Genomic DNA, 18,735 nt, shown 5'->3' on the forward strand with positions numbered 1-18,735 from the left:
GTGAAACAAAATGACTCTACTTTGGGCCAGATTATTAAGTGTTTGAGCTTTATCCCCCTTCCCTTTAAACTTCGGGTTATTTACAAAACCTGAATCACATAACAAAATGTTTCATTTTAAGTACCTCCAAAACATATATTCTGTGTTCTCTCGTATTTTCCTCCCTTTTCAGACAAATCAAGTTGTCCAAATACAACAGTTGTGTCCCCTAATCCACGTTTTAAGGCAAACTTACTTACTATCTACTAAAAGACAGGAGAATAAGTCAACATATACAAGACAAGAAAATGCAAGCTAACAGGAAGACAATTGTAGTGAGGAGTTCATAACTATTCGCAAATTCAACAGCTCCTACATTTATTGTATTGAGGTATCCCAGTGTAAGTCTTCTGTGCAACAATAATCTTCTAATATGTATCGTAGGTCAAAGGAGAATTTAAGTTTGATGAAACTACTTTGGTTAAATAACATTACATTAATCTAATTGCCCAATCTTAGTACAAAAGAACTGCTAAATAATTACCAATATGTCAAAACAAATCTAAACCAAGTATTTAAAAAAAACCCCAACACAACAGTATACTTAAATTTTAAAAATCTGTAACAATTCAACAAAGAAAGAAGTAGTAGAAAGCAAGCCAGATCTTATGCTCCCTCCTCCCCCCCCCCAGTTATTCCCCCCCTGGAATATAAATATGGATTCAACATTTTGAGATGAGACCAATATAATGCACAGGCCTCTGGGCCCTCAATCATGTTTTACATCACCTTGACAAATTTTTCTTTACCTGGAGAGACTAATGAAGTTAGCCTTCTCAAAAACTCAGTAATTCATAAGGTCAATAATACCCTGATGGAGTCCATTTCTCTAGGTGCAAGTAGTATTCTGCAGAGAGAAGAAAAGGTTTGATGCCAGTTAAGGCATGAATACAGATTCCAACTCAGCGACTCTCAAAGCCAGAACACTGTGGTCGTGTGTCCAAAATTATTTCGTGGGTGTTTTTGCAGCTATCTTGAACAGAATTTCCTATGACCAGTGCACATACATGGATATAGAACGGCAATAACAGGGCTTAAAAAAAAAAAAAAAAAAAAAAAACCAAAAAAACACAAAAATAAAAAAAGCACAGTAAATAAAACAAAAACTTCACTTGAATTCCAAAACCTTACATTTGTAAAGGTAGAATTGCAAAGGAACTAAAAAGTCAGTCTCCTGTTCCCTCCTGTTAACCGTTCCTGGAGCTCGATCCCGCCACAGCCTGATCCGTCTTTGCATGTTAGGAAAGGTGCAAGGCCACCTGCTGGTAAGAAAAATAGTGCAGCATCTTGTACTCCTGCTTAGCACTCCTCAACTCCTGACACCTGAAAGAAGCTTTAGATGAAGGGTGAGTAAAGAAAATAGTCACAGCTGCCACTTTTACCAGCCCAAAAAAGCTGCTGCAACCCAAGGAACCGTGCAAAGATGAAAACACTGGCGTTACAGTGCTCACCGATACCACCTCAGGACAGTCAAATACATTGCTGTCTCTTGGTTTGTATCCATTGTATATAAAAAAACCCCCAAAGAGCTACAGTTATTAACTACATGAGGTATGACTCCAAGTCACATGCAGACACTATTGTTTTGACAAGAATCTGGTGGCTTCTCAAATGTCTCTCGAAGATCCCTACCAAGACAAAAACACTCCACTGCAAAACAGATACATGCAGGCAGTCAGCACACCTCCAGGGGGGCAGGGAAGAGTGTAAACCACATGCGCCTAACAGACGTGAGCTACATTAGCAGAAGATATGAGATAATTAGGGGAAGGAGCACACCGAGGTGTTACCGAATGCGAAGCAATGCCTGCTGAAGGCCCAGTCACATCAGGTTTTGTTTTTAGGACAAACCACAATCCCTCAAGTGATGAATCTGGAAACAACTCTACTGAGCTTTCCGCTGCAACAGCTGTCCAGATCTGGACAACGTTGCTCACGGTCCCTAGTCCACCCCTATCTGCAGGCAAATTTCCGTTAAAATTAACAGCCTCGGCACACACTGATTTGGGTTTGTCCAGTAGGAACTACAGACGTGTAACACAGGCACTGCACCCGAGAGAGGTGCCTCTCGTTTGTCATACTCTGTACTGCCACTAGGAAGGCAAAAAGTTGATTGTTAAAGGATACTCCAAAGGGAACATCTCTAAAAATGTCTCAGCAGTACATTTCATTTTATCCGGAAGTCGTTAAAAAGCCTGAAATATTTAAAACAGCAGCTATTTTTTGATGATGCTATGAACCCAGCGTATCTGTATGGCAGCTAAGAGCCATACCAGCAGAAAATCTGAAGGGTTTCTGAAAATCTGAGTCATAAGCCACTGAAAAGTGGTGTTTAAAGTGAAAATGCCAGCTCAATTGCAACCACAGTCTTCCCAAGGCAACAACATCATGTCAAAACCTGAAAGATCAAAACACATATCGGTAACTGACACCATCTCTAACACTATGAAGGAGGCCAGACTACCAGCATTTCAAACCACTGAAAGTTTGCAGGAAAAACACAAGGAGTGACTGAAAATAGCTATGAAATAGAAGTCACAGGCTTGAGCAATCCTTTCAACAGGACAGCAAAAGGCAGTATCTTCTGCTGCAGTGAATTTAGCCTATTCTGAATGACTGCTCCACTCCTACGGATTCAGGACTCCCTGCCCCAAGCTTGTCCTTACCAATATTGCACAGTTGGAGTTTCTGCCCTTGGTAGGGAGGCAATTGCTCTACCCAGCAGTTGAAGCACATGAAGCAAATGCCTCATGCCCAGCCCAAAGTCTGTTGGCCTTTTGCTTCGTGACCTCGGGGCCATGCCTGGCACCCACAAGCTGCCAAGCAGGTGCACCCGACCCCATACAGCCCAAACGCTTAAGATCAAGCATTGGAACAGGCTGCCCAGGGAAGTGGTTGAGTCACCATCCCTGGAAGTATTTAAAAGACGTTTGGATGTGGTGCTTAGGGACATGGTGTAGAGGTGGTCTTGGTAGTGTTAGGTTTATGGTTGGACTCGATGATCTTAAAGGTCTTTTCCAACCTATAAGACTCTGTGATTCTGTGATCCCCGTGGAGAGCGTGGTGCCCACGACACCCGAAAGGAGCCGGCGTGCCCTTGCCTCCCTTTCACAGAGCGGGGCTCAGCGCAGAGCGCAGGGGCTGCGGGCGGGCAGAGCCGCCCGCCCCATGCCCGCGGGGACGCTCGGGGGCGGCAGCCCCTGCCCGGGGCTGGCTCCCGACGCCGCGGGCACTGGGGGCAGGGCGGGGCAGGGCAGGGCAGGGCAGGGGCAGCCCTGCCCGCTACCGGCCTCCGGCCCCTCCGCGCCCCCCCAGCGCCGTGTTTACCAACATGGGAGGAGCCGCGCGTGGGCAGGGCGCAGGCAGGAGCAGGCTGCCGGCGGCCGTGCCGCTTTCGCTTTGCCGGAGTGTGCGGGACAGCGCTGGGCAGCGGCGGCATGGCCCGGGGACTCCTTCCTCTGCTTCTCGTAAGTGTCTGCCCGAGCGGGTGAGCGGGACGGGCGCCCGGGAGCAGGGCGGGGCGGGCGGCGGAGCCCCGGCGGCGGCGGGGCCAGCCCCGGCCGGGGCCATCCGCAGCCGGGCCGGGCCGCGGGGTGCTGCGGCAGACCGTGCCAGAAGCGCTGCCTGGTTTCTGGTCGCCGCCGGCCGCAGCAAACTTTTTCCGAGATTTCAGGTAATTCATTTAGGCGGGGTTTTTTTCCCCTTTAAAAAACCCGCCTTCAAGTTCAGGCACTTCGTGATTTTACAGTCACTGCTTAGGGTGCCAGGCGAAGGGAAGCGGGCGTTATGGAAAAGCGGAGGGAAAGAAAAGGGGGATGGATGCAGGCAGCTGTCAGGGACACCGGGTCGTGTGCCGTCGCTGTGGGGGACCCAGGCACAGCTGGCGTTGGCCTCAGCTCGCAGCCGCCCGGGCCCGGCTGGAGGCGCTGGCGAGGCAGGTTCAGCATCCAGGCACATGCAGCACGATTGGATCGGTGGCTGGGTGTCTGCCCGGGCAAAAACCATGTTAGTGAAAGCTGACTTGCCCTGCACTGTACTTTGCACTGCAAAGTGTAGCAAAGTGTTCTGGTAAAGCAACATAAAAGCGAGTACCTGTGGCGGAGGAGTTTTGAACCACTACCGACAGCGACCCAGGAAAAGCTAGAGAAATAGTCCGAATCCGGTGGCATGAAGTGGAGCGTTTACTGGAAGCAGCGGGGCAGGGCCCTCCTTTCTTGCCTTAATCATCCCCTATGCACAGTGTGAGTCCCTGCAGCTTCAGAGCTTAGGTCACATGTCTAACCGTCACCTTCGCAAACACCCATTTTGAAGGGCTGCTGTCAACGAGGAAGGTAAGGCCGTGTTTCAGTGTCTGCAGCACAGGGATCTCCACTGGCACAGGTGCGTTGGGCCAAGGAGCTGTAGTGGCAGCAAGCTCCGGGGCAGGAGCCCCAGGCATGTGCAGGTGCAGATGCACTGGCCCTGCCTGCGCTCTGGCAGAGCTGCCCCGAGGCAGCCCTGCTCCGAGAGCCCGGAGGTAGGATGGTGGGGATGAGGCAAGTGGCAGCAAGCCCTGCTGCGTAGCAGAGCCCTGGCCTGCCTGGAAGTGCGGACGCGGTATACATTGCTTCCCCAACCCCAATTCTCACCTATTTCAGAGAGAACTCACTGGAGTTCACATTCCAAATCTCTTCACAGTGTGGTTACATTGCTAACTAACGCAGTTTGCTTTGGGGTTTGGCAGGTTAAAATCAGGTATTAAGGTAAAAACTACTCAAATTCTGATCAGATTTACTATATAACATGTAGTAAACTATTTAAAGTGATTCAGAGGGTTATATCCATGCCCCTGCACAAAGCACCAGAGCATAGTTAAATACAAAGAAGGATTTTCATCTGCTGACTGAAGTGTGTATTATCTATTCCTGTACAGGAGCAGCAAACAGCTGGCAGAAATGTCAGTCTAGCTCGGTATCTTGGAACTATTCAGAATATAAATTAAGACTAAAAAAATACTTTCTCTTATCACACTTCTCCCAGAGAATAAACGTCATTTCTATTCTTATTTTCCACTTGTTTCCAAATTTCAGTACCCCTTAGAAAGACTGTAGCACTCCCACATACTTTGTATTTTTAAAAAATTATGGGGGTTTTTTTATTAGCACGTTGTTCCACTACTTATAAATCAGTAAACCTGGGCAGCGTTTGACATATTAATTTGATTAAACCAGAACATGAAAAGTACTTTGTTGAATGAGACCTCAATTTTACAAGGAACTCCATGTTGCACTAAAGTAGAAGTAGTTGCAGGGATAGTCATGCAAAATAGCAATGGCCTATATAGTTAGAAAACATCTAACTTTACTCTGTAAAACAAGCCACAAAACCACATACCACTCAGCGACACACTGTAAAGGAACAGGCCATCTTAAGTGAAGTGTTATCTAAATATTTTGTAATTATCTGACATGACTACAGAGCAGGCAGTTTTCTGGAAATTTAGAAGACATACCTTTGAAAACAGGACTCCTACATTACTGCACTGACCCTTCTTTCTCATTTCCCAGACAACTAATGCATGCATTTAAATGTATACGTATAAACAGCCATAAAGTCATGGATGACCCAACACTCAAGTGAAAAGTATAAGGGCCCCGATTCTGGAAACATTTGTCTGCTCATGTTTCCACAGTTAACTGCCTTTATCTTTGAGGCAACTCACTGAACAAAGAGAAAGTGTCAACAAGAAAACTGTACTGTGTTACAAAAGGAGAAAGGGGAAGAGTTGCTAAATTTTTACGCTGTCCAGCTCCTACTCATCCTTAGCCACATCATCATCAAAGTGAGGTGGGAGCTGTTAATATTGCTCCACCTCTCCCAAATTGTACAGTAGTTATTAGGTGTTCACTAGGACAGTATCCTAAAAACCAAAATTAAAAAAAAAAAACAAATTACCAACCATACGACCATCCCCCAATATATTGCCCTAATTTGCATGCGAGTCAGCTGAGATGTGAAATAGTAATGGATTGAATTTGGACAGTGACTATTTAAAGACACTGGACAGTAACTGAGGCTTCTTACTCTCACAGGCACTGAACACATGCATCTCTCTTGAAATTTAAGAAACTCAGGACGTTTCTAGCTGTGGGGAAATACCAACTCCCATTGCTGGGCTTCAGAAAATGGAACTGGATTATTTTTCTCCTTCTCATAAAAGATTTTAGAACACAAAATACTATTTTTAGTGGTTTTTTTGGTGCCAACTATCGCCTTCTGCCTTGGTGGGGGAATAAAAAGAAGAGACGGGGGAAAAATGATACTGGAGATGTTGGAAGCAGAAATTACTTACTGTAGTAAAAGAATTGGAGTGGAGAATCTTCTTAAGAAGCAGTGTGAAATTACTTACTCTCTGAAAAAGCCATCCTGACAGGGTTAACACAAGGGAGATTAATTACATAGAAAACTGTATTAAAATGGAGCTAACTCTAGGAACCATTTGTCAAAAGTACCAGAAACAAATCAAAACTCAGAAAGTGAGTTAAAGTTTTTCTCAGCTCCCGCTAGGCAAAAATGCAAGAAAAATCCCCTCCTCCCCCTTTTCTTAACACTTGAAAGCCCCTGATGAGCTTATGCACATTGCCCCATGTAACAAATGTGGAGTGGAAAAAAAAGGCCACCAAGCTCTGAAGGCATCAGCCTTCTCATCCATAGGCATCTCTGGATTAGAAATGGGAGAAGTGGTTTGCTAAAAATTTATAATGTATATACATTTTAAATGTATATACATTTATATACATTTCATTTAATGTATATACATTTTAAATGTATTCTAAAGATAACAGGGGAAAGCAGAGAGAATTTTTTTCTCAGGGTTAAAAGCTGTAAAGCTTTAAAAAGTCCTGTATGCAAATAACATGTTCACACACTTCCAAAGCTGAGATTACATCCCCATAAGGTAGGTCTGCTGAAAATGTTCAGTTGAAGGAAGTTGACCCGTTATGAAGAACACTCTGATACAGGAAGAATCAGAGGCCTGAGCATCCCAAAATTATGCTAAAGAAACTAAAGTTCCTGTTACTCTGCCCTGGGAACACAGGTGTGAAAACAGGTTTTATAAGTCTCCTTAGCAGATGCCTGTTGGTGAAAGCATTTTGGAGGGCTCTGTAGGAGTGAAGGGAGGAAGGAGGTAGAAGGCTCTCTTAAAAGCCTGGGCAATGCAAAAGGAGAGAAACCAAAAAAATTTGGGCCCATGTGATAATTTTTATGGCTTCTGCTAAGGTTAGAGATCCCCGATTTATTTTATTCCCATTGACTGCTTAGTTCAATCTAAGTCTTCGGTTTAGATATGACAACTATTTTTTAGGTTAAGATGAGAAAGGTTAGAAGAGAGCCTCTGTGAGTCATTTTAGGCTGAAAGTGCACAGCCGCTGTTAAGATCATAAAAAAGCACCTGACAACTATTTTTTAAGGTTAAGATGAGAAAGGTAGAAGAGACCCTCTGTGAGTCATTTTAGGCTGAAAACGCACAGCCGCTGTTTGAATGCACACATCATAAAAAAGCACCTATCACCCCTGCCTATGTAAAAGCCCCTGAAGTGCTTCCTTTCCGCTGTTAGCACTCGCTGCTCAGCGACAACAAGGAAAGCAATAAAGGCATGCACAGGAAGCTAAATGACTATTGACTTTTTTTTTTTCCTATAAGACACACCAAATTTTTTATATAGCAAACGGATTGCTTTTAAAAGGGTGCAAATCCAGGAGGAGAAAAAAAGTTTGAAAAAATTAGGGTGTTGCTTTGAAAAATCTCCCCAGTTTTCTCATTATTCCTTGTACAGGAAGGCGGTGTAAGATGTCCCTGCGAGCAGAACCGATGTAGGTGTTTGGTGCTGCTTAAATGTCAGATTCTGAGAAGTGATCCACACTTCTTGTAAGTGTACCAGGAAGTTCATCTCCGTGAGCGACAGGGGAGGGCTTCCATCAAAAAGTGTTATATTTCTGTCCCCCCTCACTGTATCAGCATAGCTCGTTTGTATAAAAGCATAAGCAAGAGGCAGAGAGGTCTGTTCGCCTGAGGGAAGGCTGTGTCTGTGCACACACTGTCATTGCAGGCGTTCAGTAAACACACAAAAAAATCAGCTAAGTTTTACTGATATTAGTCATTTAGAAAGAGGTTTCCTTCTTTCATTATATCCCATTTTCTGCACAACTCTCTGGACATTTTCTTTCTTTGTGTGTGCTCTGTGCTTCACCAGTGCTGTTCAGCTTCTCTGCTGTGCCCAGGTACTGTTTGTGGGTGCGTTAGGGCTGTGGGAATCTTCACTCTCCCTCTTCTCTTTACTGTTGCCCAGGGTCTTCCCCCCACCAAAAATGGCTGGACTTCCCCGGTCTAAAAAGGGGAGATTGGGTGCCGAAAGCAAGACGCAGGGTGTCCCTGTGGGTGCAGCGCTTCGCCAGGCGTGGCTGTGAGGACAGGCGAGGAGGAGGGAGCCAGGCCCTGGCAGCGGGGCGAGCGCTGCCGAGCCGGGACAGGTTCCTCAGAGCATCGGCTGCGGTGTTGGAGCGCAGCGGGGAGCAGCGGCAGTGCCGGTGCCACGCTCCTCGCTCGCCCCGCTGAGTCACAGTTCCTGCATCAGCGTGGGGAGATGACGGAGTCATTTCCCCACTGACTTCCTCACGCCACGAGAGGCATTTGCCTTGGCCCACCACACGCCCCAGCCACGGCACTTGCCTTCGGGGCTGGAAGCCTTCTGGAGCCATCGGCTTTCCTGGGGCGGCCAAAGATCCATCGTGGTGCCTCAGGGCCACCCAGCTTCTGGACCCTGTGTGCTGGCCGAGGCCTCACGGCAGGCAGGCCGGTCTGGGTGTCACGATCCTCCAGCTCTGAGAGCCGGGGCAACGCGTGTCCCCCCGCTGTTGGCCTGTGACCGTCCCCTCCCTCGGCCCAGTCCAACACGTGGCAGACGAGCAACAGAGGAGTGATGGAGGTGCAGGGCTTCACCCTGCTTCAGGGAAAGCCAAACCTGACTACATTTTAGTAATTATTTTTTAATCAGACTTTCTATCTCAGTTTTTAGTAAGACGGTTCTCCCAGGCAAAAGGAAAACAAATCACGCTAATTTGGCACATCCATTTGACAGCTTCTGTTAAGGCCTTACCTTAACTGTACCCTTTTAACATGGTTATGCTGGGATTCGGAGAAGAGCACCTTCAAAGCTTTGGCAGCAAAGGAAGAGAGTCAGCGCTGAATGGGGGAAGTGACGGGCTGAGCACCCGTACCCACGGTTTCTCAATTGCTAAAGTGCTTTTTTAGCAGCTGAAGCTTCTCCTCCAGGTGCAAAGAAAGGCCTTCTTAATTTCAGTCTAGTAACTAACATTATATAAATTTTAAGACAGATGGCTGCTAAGGAAACAAAATGCTTTTCACCTTCCCATCTCTGAATAGACTAGAGGATCAAAAGAAGGGGCTACCTGTAGAAGTCAGCAGACGGTGGTCATACTGGTTACTTCAATTAATTAGCCACAGATAACACTTCCTTCGCTCGAGAGCCCAGTTTGAAATCCAAACCCATTTTTTGGTAAGTTAATATTTAAGATAATTAAAGAGTTTTCTGCATCTAACTAAAGTTACGGTCAGCATCCAAGCAGTTTCACACAAAATCATGAAGACTGAATGAATCAGCCATTAAATATCACCCTCTGGCAGGGAAAAAAAAAAAAGGTGTAACAATAAGAATAACCAGTCCTCACATTATTAGAGAAGTCCTTAAATATGTATGTCCCTTGTTGTTAGCATTAACAGATACAGTCAAATTTGTGTTAAGCTGCAACTTAACAGTTCAAAAGTGTTCAAAGATAACCAACCATTCAGAATTAACCGCTTTCAAATATGCAAGACAAAATTAAAAATAAATTATTCTAGTCAAGGTGTTTTGCATGCTGATTTAAAATGTGAGTGAATCTGTGATCAGCAGGACTTGTAGTCCACACAGTGTGCCATTGGTATGAGGATTTGGCAGCCTCTTTGTATTGCACCACATTGCCCACTAATCTCCTTTCCGAAAAAGGTACCCTGCTGTCCCTCTTCTTCAGAACTTGTTCCTTCATTTCACACCTGTTATTTCATTTTGCCAAGGACAATAGCATTGCTCCATTTCTTCCCAGGCATAATTTTTCCTCCTTCCTCAGTATCCCTCACGGTGTATATCTCCAAGTCTTTTGTAAAATATTAAACAGCATTTTTTTAGTTAAAGAGGAGCAAGAACAGTGAATGTAGAGCTCAGCTTAGATGTTAAGACTTCAAACTCTTCAAGACAAGGACTGTCTTAATTTTTTCTGTTACAGCTCCACACAGATAGTCAGTAACACACAAGTAAAGTAAAGTGTGAAAATGTTCAAATCACTCCAAACTATCAGCAGAAACTGGGTTAAGTAAAGGCAGGCTGTTCTGCATAATAATATTTCTAGGAGGGAATCTAGTTCTCCAGCCAACAAGCATTACATAGCCCCTTTATATAGACATCTCATACTTAGTGCATGCAAATTATATACAGAATTCCACACATACCATTGCCAAGAGGAAGGCAAAATATAGCAGATCTATCCTCATTTTCCCACCTTACTCCCAAAATAGAATAAAAGATTGGCTTGTCCTCTGGTCCACAGTGCTTTCTTATTATCATGAGAAGAGGCAGGACAGTGATGGCTAGTAAAGTCACTACTGACTAGTAACAGGAAAAAAAATGAAAAAAACAAGCACTATGCAATTTAACTTGACAGTGCATTCAAAGAAATGGATCAGGGTGCAAATTAATTTGAAAGGAGAGTGATACTTCTTTCAGGAATATATAGGCATCATCTACTAAGGAGAAAAATAATTAGAAAACAAAGTGAGAACAAGATCTTTTTAGAAATCAGGTATTTTGGGCTGAGATTAAAACATTCCATTTTTTTATTCTTCAGACATGCATTAACACTTCACTTCGCAAGCAACAGTAGGGTGGCAAGAAATTAAAATATCATTTGAATTAAGGAAGTTCTCTGTGGAAGATTATTATTACTGGCTAAGAAAGGGCAGATTTAGGCACAGTGATCTGAGGCAGAGAAAGCTCTTCAAGAAAATAATGGGAGTTCCTTTGCTTTGCACTATAATTAGGCTATGAGATCATCTGTTACTACTCAGATGTATGGGCCTGTTCTCAAGCATTAATGTTCAAACAATCAGTACTTGTAGTGGTAGGGTTGATAGCATTAAATCTAATGTGTGTCTTCATTGTCCATTAACTCTTCTGAAGTAATGAACAACTTTAATAAGGCGTGAATATCAATATGTTTAGCAATAGAGTAATGGTACTGATGTAACTCTGCACTAGTAGTAACACACACCTACAGTCCTTGACAGTTTTTTTGTATAACTTGCTGTTCTTCTCTCCTAGGTCGTTGTCTTAATTATTGAAACACAGTGCAAAAATGATACTGAAGCTGTAATACACAGAGCATACAATAAATTAATTACAAGGAGGATCATTGCTAAGAGGGAAATTAAGTGTGACAGGGATGAATACAATTTAGGTGTTCAGTGTTGCAAGAAATGTGAAAGTGGTGAGTATCATTATAAGACTGTGTTGAAAAGTCATTAAGAGTGGAAACCACAACATGCACAATTGCTTTCTGCTGGGATAGCTAAGCGGCATGCTGTGGTTTACTGGATGCAATGCTTCATTCTAGCTGTATCTTTCTCTACTACAGGACATCAGACACTTGAGAAGTATTTATTGAGCTCAGTGCACCAATAACTTTTCACTACAGATAGTAGTTCTCACATAACATGCTTGTCACAAGAGAGCTAAGAATTACATACGCATCGTTGAAAGAGGTTAAAGTGCAAGGACAGGGTTTTGCCTACAAAACACCATATATTCATGGGTTTTGCCATGAATATATGGGCAAATTCACTTCTGCATGTACAGTTTTGTTTGGTGTGTTCTCCTTCAGTCCTAAATTGGAGGAAGAGGGGGGATAATCAGATCTTATCTGTACTACATTCCTGAACAGCATAAAGAATATAGATTCTGTCCATATTTGTAAATCAAAAAGTATTAGGGATTAAAAAGAAAGTCTGACATAGGTCTTAGAGCTGATGGCTTCTGTCCAAAGGTATTGCAAATCTTAATTCTTGTTTTTTCTGTCTCTACAGGTTTCGTTAAAAATACCAGCTGCCCAACAAATACTGCCAAACACTGTGTTCCATGTGAAAAAGGAAAGGAGTACATAGATCACGCCAACGATTTGGACAAGTGTTTGAGGTGCGATTCATGTGACAGCATATTCGGTACGTCTATAGAAATAGGAGCTCTAGCAACGACTCTTTTTTGATACGGGATTTGACTGAAAAGTCTCCACAATCCCTGAATAGTGGGTAGCATGCAGATTAAAATGTTTTAGTGATAGTATATGAAGGAATTTATGACAAAGTCATAAATTTATTCTCCAGTTCCCTTTCATCAGGCACAAAGTAGGAAGAAGAATAAGCTATGTTGGTCCATTATTTCTCCTTATATCTGCCTTTGCCCAGATAAAGTAGTCCTTGCAAAGCAGACCCTATACAAACTGGTTAGAATCAAGGAAGAAAAGCGCTCTGTCTTCTTCACCCTCTACTTAAAAGAAGAGGGGTGTTGTAAGAAGCAGGGATGGGAGAATTCCCAATGGTTTCTTTCATAGTCTTTCATGTAATTAATACTATTATTTAAAATTGCTGGAGCTGATAGAGTGATGTCTGTTATACATTCAAGATGCTGTGTGGGTTATAGGATCAAATTATGAGACTATGAGGCATGCCCTACTGGGACAGGCCGGTGGTCCACCTATCCCAGTATTCGGCATTCAGCAGTGGAGGCAAGAGATGCTATTTAGAGAAAACACAAACAAACCTGCTACTTTCTGTGATCTGTTCCCTGCAAAGTCTACCAGCATCCACAGTTTTGGGAAAGGATGTTAGAAGGTCTATCCCTACCTAGTCATTTTAGTATCCATTTATGAGCCCTTTGTGCATGAACCTGCTGAGGAACACCAGCTTCCAGAAATTCCCTACCTATTGCATAAATACCCATCATAGATATTTTTTTTTTTAATCCATTAAACTGTTCTCCTACCAGTTCCACCAGGTGTTCTGTAGTTCTAATACACCTGGATTTAGGGAACGATAGTTCTGCGTTCATCATATCCAAAACTGAGTTTTGCGAGCAGGGAGACAGCTTTTAACTTCAATATTGTTGTACTCAGATCACCTGCTGGAATATTAATCTTTAGTGCTTTCTCCTTCCTTTAACACCTCCGTATGCATAGAAAATTTTCCTCTCATTAGCTACTACAATAAGCATTTTTGGATGGGTAATGAAGTTGAGTACAGCAAAACAATTCAGCATTTTGTACAGTGCCACAAAGGAAACTGTAATTAATTAACAATTCGTTAACAATTAAAATTAGTTAAAAATTAGTTAAACTGAAGGTGAGAGAAAGGGTAATAGGATGACTAGTCACATTATCCCATGGAAAATAATGTAGTTGAAGAGAAGCCAGTAGAAAACATTAGGCAGGAGGAAAATTACAACTGAAGTTCCATGAAAACCATTCTTAGGATCATTCATGCTTGACATTTTCATGAATGGCTTCAGCACTGGTTTCACAGTAGAGCTTCATCAAATTTTGAAAGATAACATGTTTTCCCATTACAGCAGGGCACCAAATGTGATGACTTAAAAATTTGCTTCTGTTTCTATATGCCTATGAAAACAGCTTTCATAGTAAGTAGATACTTAAAGTAATTTTTAATGCAGAAATATTTTTTCATAGATTAAGATAGCTTCACCATATACACTGAGGATAGGAGAAAATTAATTAACTTGTTTTGATACTTAAGCAGGGAATATGTTAGCTAAAAGAGAGAGTGGAATTCCTTACCATTGGAGGTCCTCAAGAAGAGACAAACTTGTTGTCTGTCAAGGAGAGTAAAGAACTTGTCTCTGACATCAAGCAGGGAGATGGGTTACGTGATCTTCTGAGTTTCCTTGTGGCTTTACACTTCTGAATAGGAAAAAGCAGCTGACAACATTTGGCAGTGCCAAGTGAGTCCTCTTCTAGCAAGTACTTTATCCTGTGATCAGTTTTTTGAGCTCTTGGCCAGCAGAGGTCTCTTTGCCATCACCGTATTTCCAGTACTCCGGCAGCAGGGCTCCTTATAAAATCTATGTTGTTCTTACAATTAAGCCTCACCAGTGGTAAAGCTAAAAGCACATAAGTCTGAGGACAAGAGCTGGTGAGCAGAGGCCTGCTTTTAAGGCCTACTTTTTCAAACTAACAAACTTTAAGAAATTTATTTTAGGTTTGGAGGTTGCAAAGAGCTGTAGCCCAGTACGCAACACGGAATGCACCTGTGCAAAGAACCATTTTTGCAATTCTGTACCATGTAGGCACTGTGATCAATGTACCACGTAAGTTTATGCCTTCATCGTTAAATATGAACTTGTTAATATCATATGTTATCACCCTTTTCTCCAGCCAGTTTCAAGACAGAGGCTAAGGTAATGTGTAACCTGAGGGAAAACATACTAGTTTTCATTTGCACTTAGCTTGTTGAGCTGACTTAGCTCAGTCAACTTAACTTGCGTCCATGCAGGCTTTCCAAAGGCACGCAGAAAAACTTGTATACATCCAAGTCTGTATATACTTTTCAAAAAATGTAATGAAATATCTGAGCTTTCCTGTTGTCTTTGTGTGACGTACCGTTACATCTAGGAAATTATTTCCACGCCTTTTTCCACTCCCATACTTTTCCATACCATTTTCATAGCTATTAAACTCCAAACTGCAACATCTTCATATATGAATATTTAGCGCATAAAAAGTGTTAGAAGATTTTGATTTGCTCTGTTGACAGAGTTCATAAAGACAGAAACAAATCCCATAACAATTTTTGTTCATGTTTTCTACAGATGTGAAAGTGGCTTAATTGAAAAACAATGTACTTCAACTTCAGACACTGTGTGCAGGATGAAAGGTACCATTTTAAAACCTAGCATGGTCGAGCATCTGCTGTATTTTGAGAGGCTATTGCAATTGTACGGTTCTACACAATGGCCCATAGCGATTCCTGACAGCTAAGGGCATCATATCTACTGGGCCCTGTACTGACCTACGGAGTATGATTGCTCTTTTCCCTTGATCACTGTGCAGATGTAGGAGCTATTACTCTTTTTTAGGGGCGACTCATGATAGGTAAGACTTTAACAAAGAGATAGCTTCTGCCATTAGGAGACAACAGAAAGGCTTTTATAATCTGACACAATCTTGTTTAAAATTTAGAGAATGTTGCTGTATTGCATTTCTTGACTTCACTTTCATGTAATGTTTCCAACGTGCCAACAGAACCAGGACTGCCATGGTGGGCCACTGTTTTGTTAATTGTGTCATCACTACTAGCAGCATCTGGAACAATATTCTTGTGTAAGTGATTCCTTATTCCTGTCATACTCTGAATAAGATATTCAGCTGCTTACTCAGATGCAATTTTATATTCTTGGAGTCCAGCGGAGAGATATACTCTGTCCTGGATTTTAAAAATGCTTTTTTGTTTCAGACAAGAGAAAACAGAAGTGTCTTACTAGCAAGGAGAACCTAGGTGAAGCAGTCCCCAAAACAGAGGCTTCTTATGTAAGTATTGTTGCTTAGATCACAAAAAACTCAGCTTCATGCAAGGAACTTTGTTCCATTTAAATTACACTGGGATTCCCCAAGCATGTGCATGCCTCTCTTCTATGACATTAATGAAGTAAATTTCACCATGAGGACTCTTTTGGGAGAAGTAAGAGAAACCCTGTATTATTTCTTCAGGATTTGTTGACATGCTTCCTCAGTTACATGACCAAAATCAAAACTTCATAAATCATCAGGCCTCCACCTGTCCCTATGTGTACTTTTAGGCAATAGCAATTGCGAGATCATGCCCCAAGCTTACCCAAGTCAAAAGAGGTCTATCCGATCCGATTCCCTCACTCATAAAACAGGGGACTCATGGAGAACACTAAAAGAAAATTACAGAAGTCATGTGTTAGAAATGCATTTATCCTCTTATACAAGGTTGGTGTTTTACAAAACTTGTTTCTACCCATTTCTCTCTTGCTTCTCTTTTCAGGAGAATGTACCTCTCATACACACAGGTAAAGGTAAGAGACAAGTAATTTCTCAAAATTCAGTAGAAGGAAAAAAAATACAGACATGTAAATCCTACACTAAAAAAAAGGGTATTTTTGTGTAGACTTTGCCACTGCCTAGAGCTGTCACTCTAGCACAACAGTGAACGCTTATGAACGAAATGCCAGTTCATATTGTGCTTATTAAGGCATTCAGCGGTATCATGAAAGTTCTGTCTCAGGAGGAATTTCTGTTGTATAGGAAGCAATTACTAATTGACAACAGGTGAATTTGTTCTGCATGTGGTACAGACACTAGGAGGCAGCAAACTGGGTTTCTAGGTCGTGGATAATTATGATAATGGCGTAGTCTCACACCCAGCAACAGGATCACAGAAACACAAACCTACCTTATGTTCAAGGGCAAATCCACAGTGGTAACACAGAATAGGAAGAGAACATAAACTCCAAGGCTGTATCACAACAAAAGACCTGTTCTGTTCCAGGACCTTTCCCAACACTATTTTGAGCAAAACAGGTACATGAAGGATGACCAGACTTTAATGATAGAGAAGGACAGAATAGGTTACAGAGGGAACTGAGATTCTATTTCAAGTGGTAGAAAGCCATACAGATGCAACCCTAAATATTTGAATTACCTAGCACTTGGTAGGAACATGTAAAAGCAGACCCGCTATATATTGTAAAAAATCATATGTAAAACACACTGAGTCATGAATACCTGAAACTGAATCTGTTTTGGATAGGAAAAGTATCAACTCTGAGCACAGGTGATAAAAACCAGTAAGATATAAGTGCCAGGAGCATTAATTTCCTTTTATGCTTTTAGATGTTGACCTGAGTAGCCATGTTGCTGGTATCGTGGAGGAGATGACACTCCAAGAAGTCAAGACATTTGTTCGTAATCACAAAGTACCAGAACCTGTCATAGATCAAACTGTTCGGGATTATTTTAGTGATACATCTGAACAGAAGATTAAGCTGTTTCAAGTCTGGTATCAAAGACATGGGATAAAAGGAGCCTATGGAACCCTAATAAGCAGCCTAAGAGAGTTTAAAATGTGCACTGCAGCTGATAAAATTGAGGAAAAACTGAAGGCAGCTCTTTCCAGCTGTCAGGAAGAGGGACAGTCTTATAATGATGACACCGAGCAAAGCAAAACCTGCACTCAGGAAGGTAGAAACTCTTACAATGACAGTGCGGAGCTGAGTAAAACCTGTTCTGGTAGTTTGGAAGAGGCATAGCACAGAGTCATTTGAAAATGATTTCTGACTGAAATAGTATTTTTTTAATAATACAAATAAAGCTTTTAAACGCCATTTTTATTGGTAGTTCTGATTGATTCAAGGAAGTTATAATATGAACAAGGAATAATTATGATTTTTGTAGCAATATCTTTCCTTTAAAAAAAAGTTTTAGGTTTTTTTTTGGTTGTTAAGAACTGGGAGGAGAAGTTTTATGGCTTATTTACTAAAAGGTACAATATAAGAGTCCAGCTATAGGATTCACTACAAGACGAAAGAAGAAGTAGTCATTATATGAAGAAAAGGTTTAGTCTAAATGTATGGTCCTGCATTACTTAATCAATGTAATGTTTTGCTTACATTAAAATTGTGGGACATTGCATTTTTCAAAGTGAAAACTCTGGTATTAAGAGTCTATGAAGTGTACCAGGAAGAATACTTGAACAACAACAACAAAAAATAATACATGCCTGATTAATTTTGAATATAGGTATTGCTGTGTAATTAAATTCTACTCTGTTGTAAATGGGATTTCTCCCTTGTATAAAAGCACCTCTCTATGTGTATACAGAGTTTTGTATACGTGTGTGTGTATTTATATGTGTGTATATACCTGCAAGTTTTCTATGCAAAAGCTCCCAGTGCAAAGTAATAATTATTATTTCCCTTGTTCTCTGCAATAATTGCAAGCCTTATCTTATGTTAAAACCCTTCAAAGAAACAGGAGCCAAAGCAGCACAGCAGAATCATGATTTTTGCAAGGCAAACTGCAGAAGCTATGAAGTCTTCATGAGCAAGTTTGCAACACTAGCTTTTCTAATGCAGGAACTGATACAATGAAAACATTGTCATTAAAAAAAAAATCCACATAGTGCATGACTTCTGTCTTTCCTTCTTATCATGCAACCTATAGATGCCATTTTTAGGTTTTCTTTTACTCGGGTTAGTAAATCACAAAAAGGGAGATCACTTTCCTGAAAAAAAACACCTTACCTTTATTCCATCACAGAGCGCAGAGGGCTCAGCTCCTAAATTCAAAGAACCAGTAGTGCTGGCTGCTTTGCAGCGAGGCCTTTCCCGCTTACACACCCATTTATGCAAAGTCTCACAAAATCTTTCAACAGAAGAGGAGACCTCAGTGGAAAGGTTTGATTTTTCCAGGTCACACAGTAAGCAGGAGGACTTTCTTCTTTGGCTCTAGCCATCGGTTCCCTCGAGAGAATCTCCAGCCAGCATCAACACTCAGCCAAAACATGAGGAAACC

The 18,735-nt window shown here is 42.0% G+C and overlaps 1 protein-coding gene across 1 annotated transcript; it reads left to right on the top strand.

The window, feature by feature from the left end:
- The first annotated feature begins 3,350 nt into the window (after positions 1–3,350).
- FAS (Fas cell surface death receptor) lies at positions 3,351–18,336 on the top strand. The gene is made up of 9 exons (XM_072869591.1): positions 3,351–3,506; positions 11,454–11,619; positions 12,215–12,349; positions 14,399–14,507; positions 15,009–15,073; positions 15,442–15,519; positions 15,653–15,726; positions 16,208–16,238; positions 17,056–18,336. The coding sequence occupies exons 1-9, from the start codon at positions 3,477–3,479 to the stop codon at positions 17,469–17,471; spliced, it is 1,104 nt and encodes a 367-aa protein (XP_072725692.1). The 5' UTR covers positions 3,351–3,476; the 3' UTR covers positions 17,472–18,336.
- Positions 18,337–18,735: the final 399 nt, after the last annotated feature.

Source organism: Ciconia boyciana, chromosome 8 (assembly GCF_034638445.1).
Source record: "Ciconia boyciana chromosome 8, ASM3463844v1, whole genome shotgun sequence".
Taxonomy (NCBI): domain Eukaryota; kingdom Metazoa; phylum Chordata; class Aves; order Ciconiiformes; family Ciconiidae; genus Ciconia; species Ciconia boyciana.

Excerpts from the sequence above, each read along its gene's own strand:
- FAS (XM_072869591.1), top strand. The coding sequence starts at position 3,477 with ATGGCCCGGGGACTCCTTCCTCTGCTTCTC. Across the intron at positions 11,620-12,214 it reads TTGCAAGAAATGTGAAAGTG|GTTTCGTTAAAAATACCAGC; the intron begins GTGAGTATCATT and ends CTGTCTCTACAG. Across the intron at positions 12,350-14,398 it reads TTCATGTGACAGCATATTCG|GTTTGGAGGTTGCAAAGAGC; the intron begins GTACGTCTATAG and ends AATTTATTTTAG.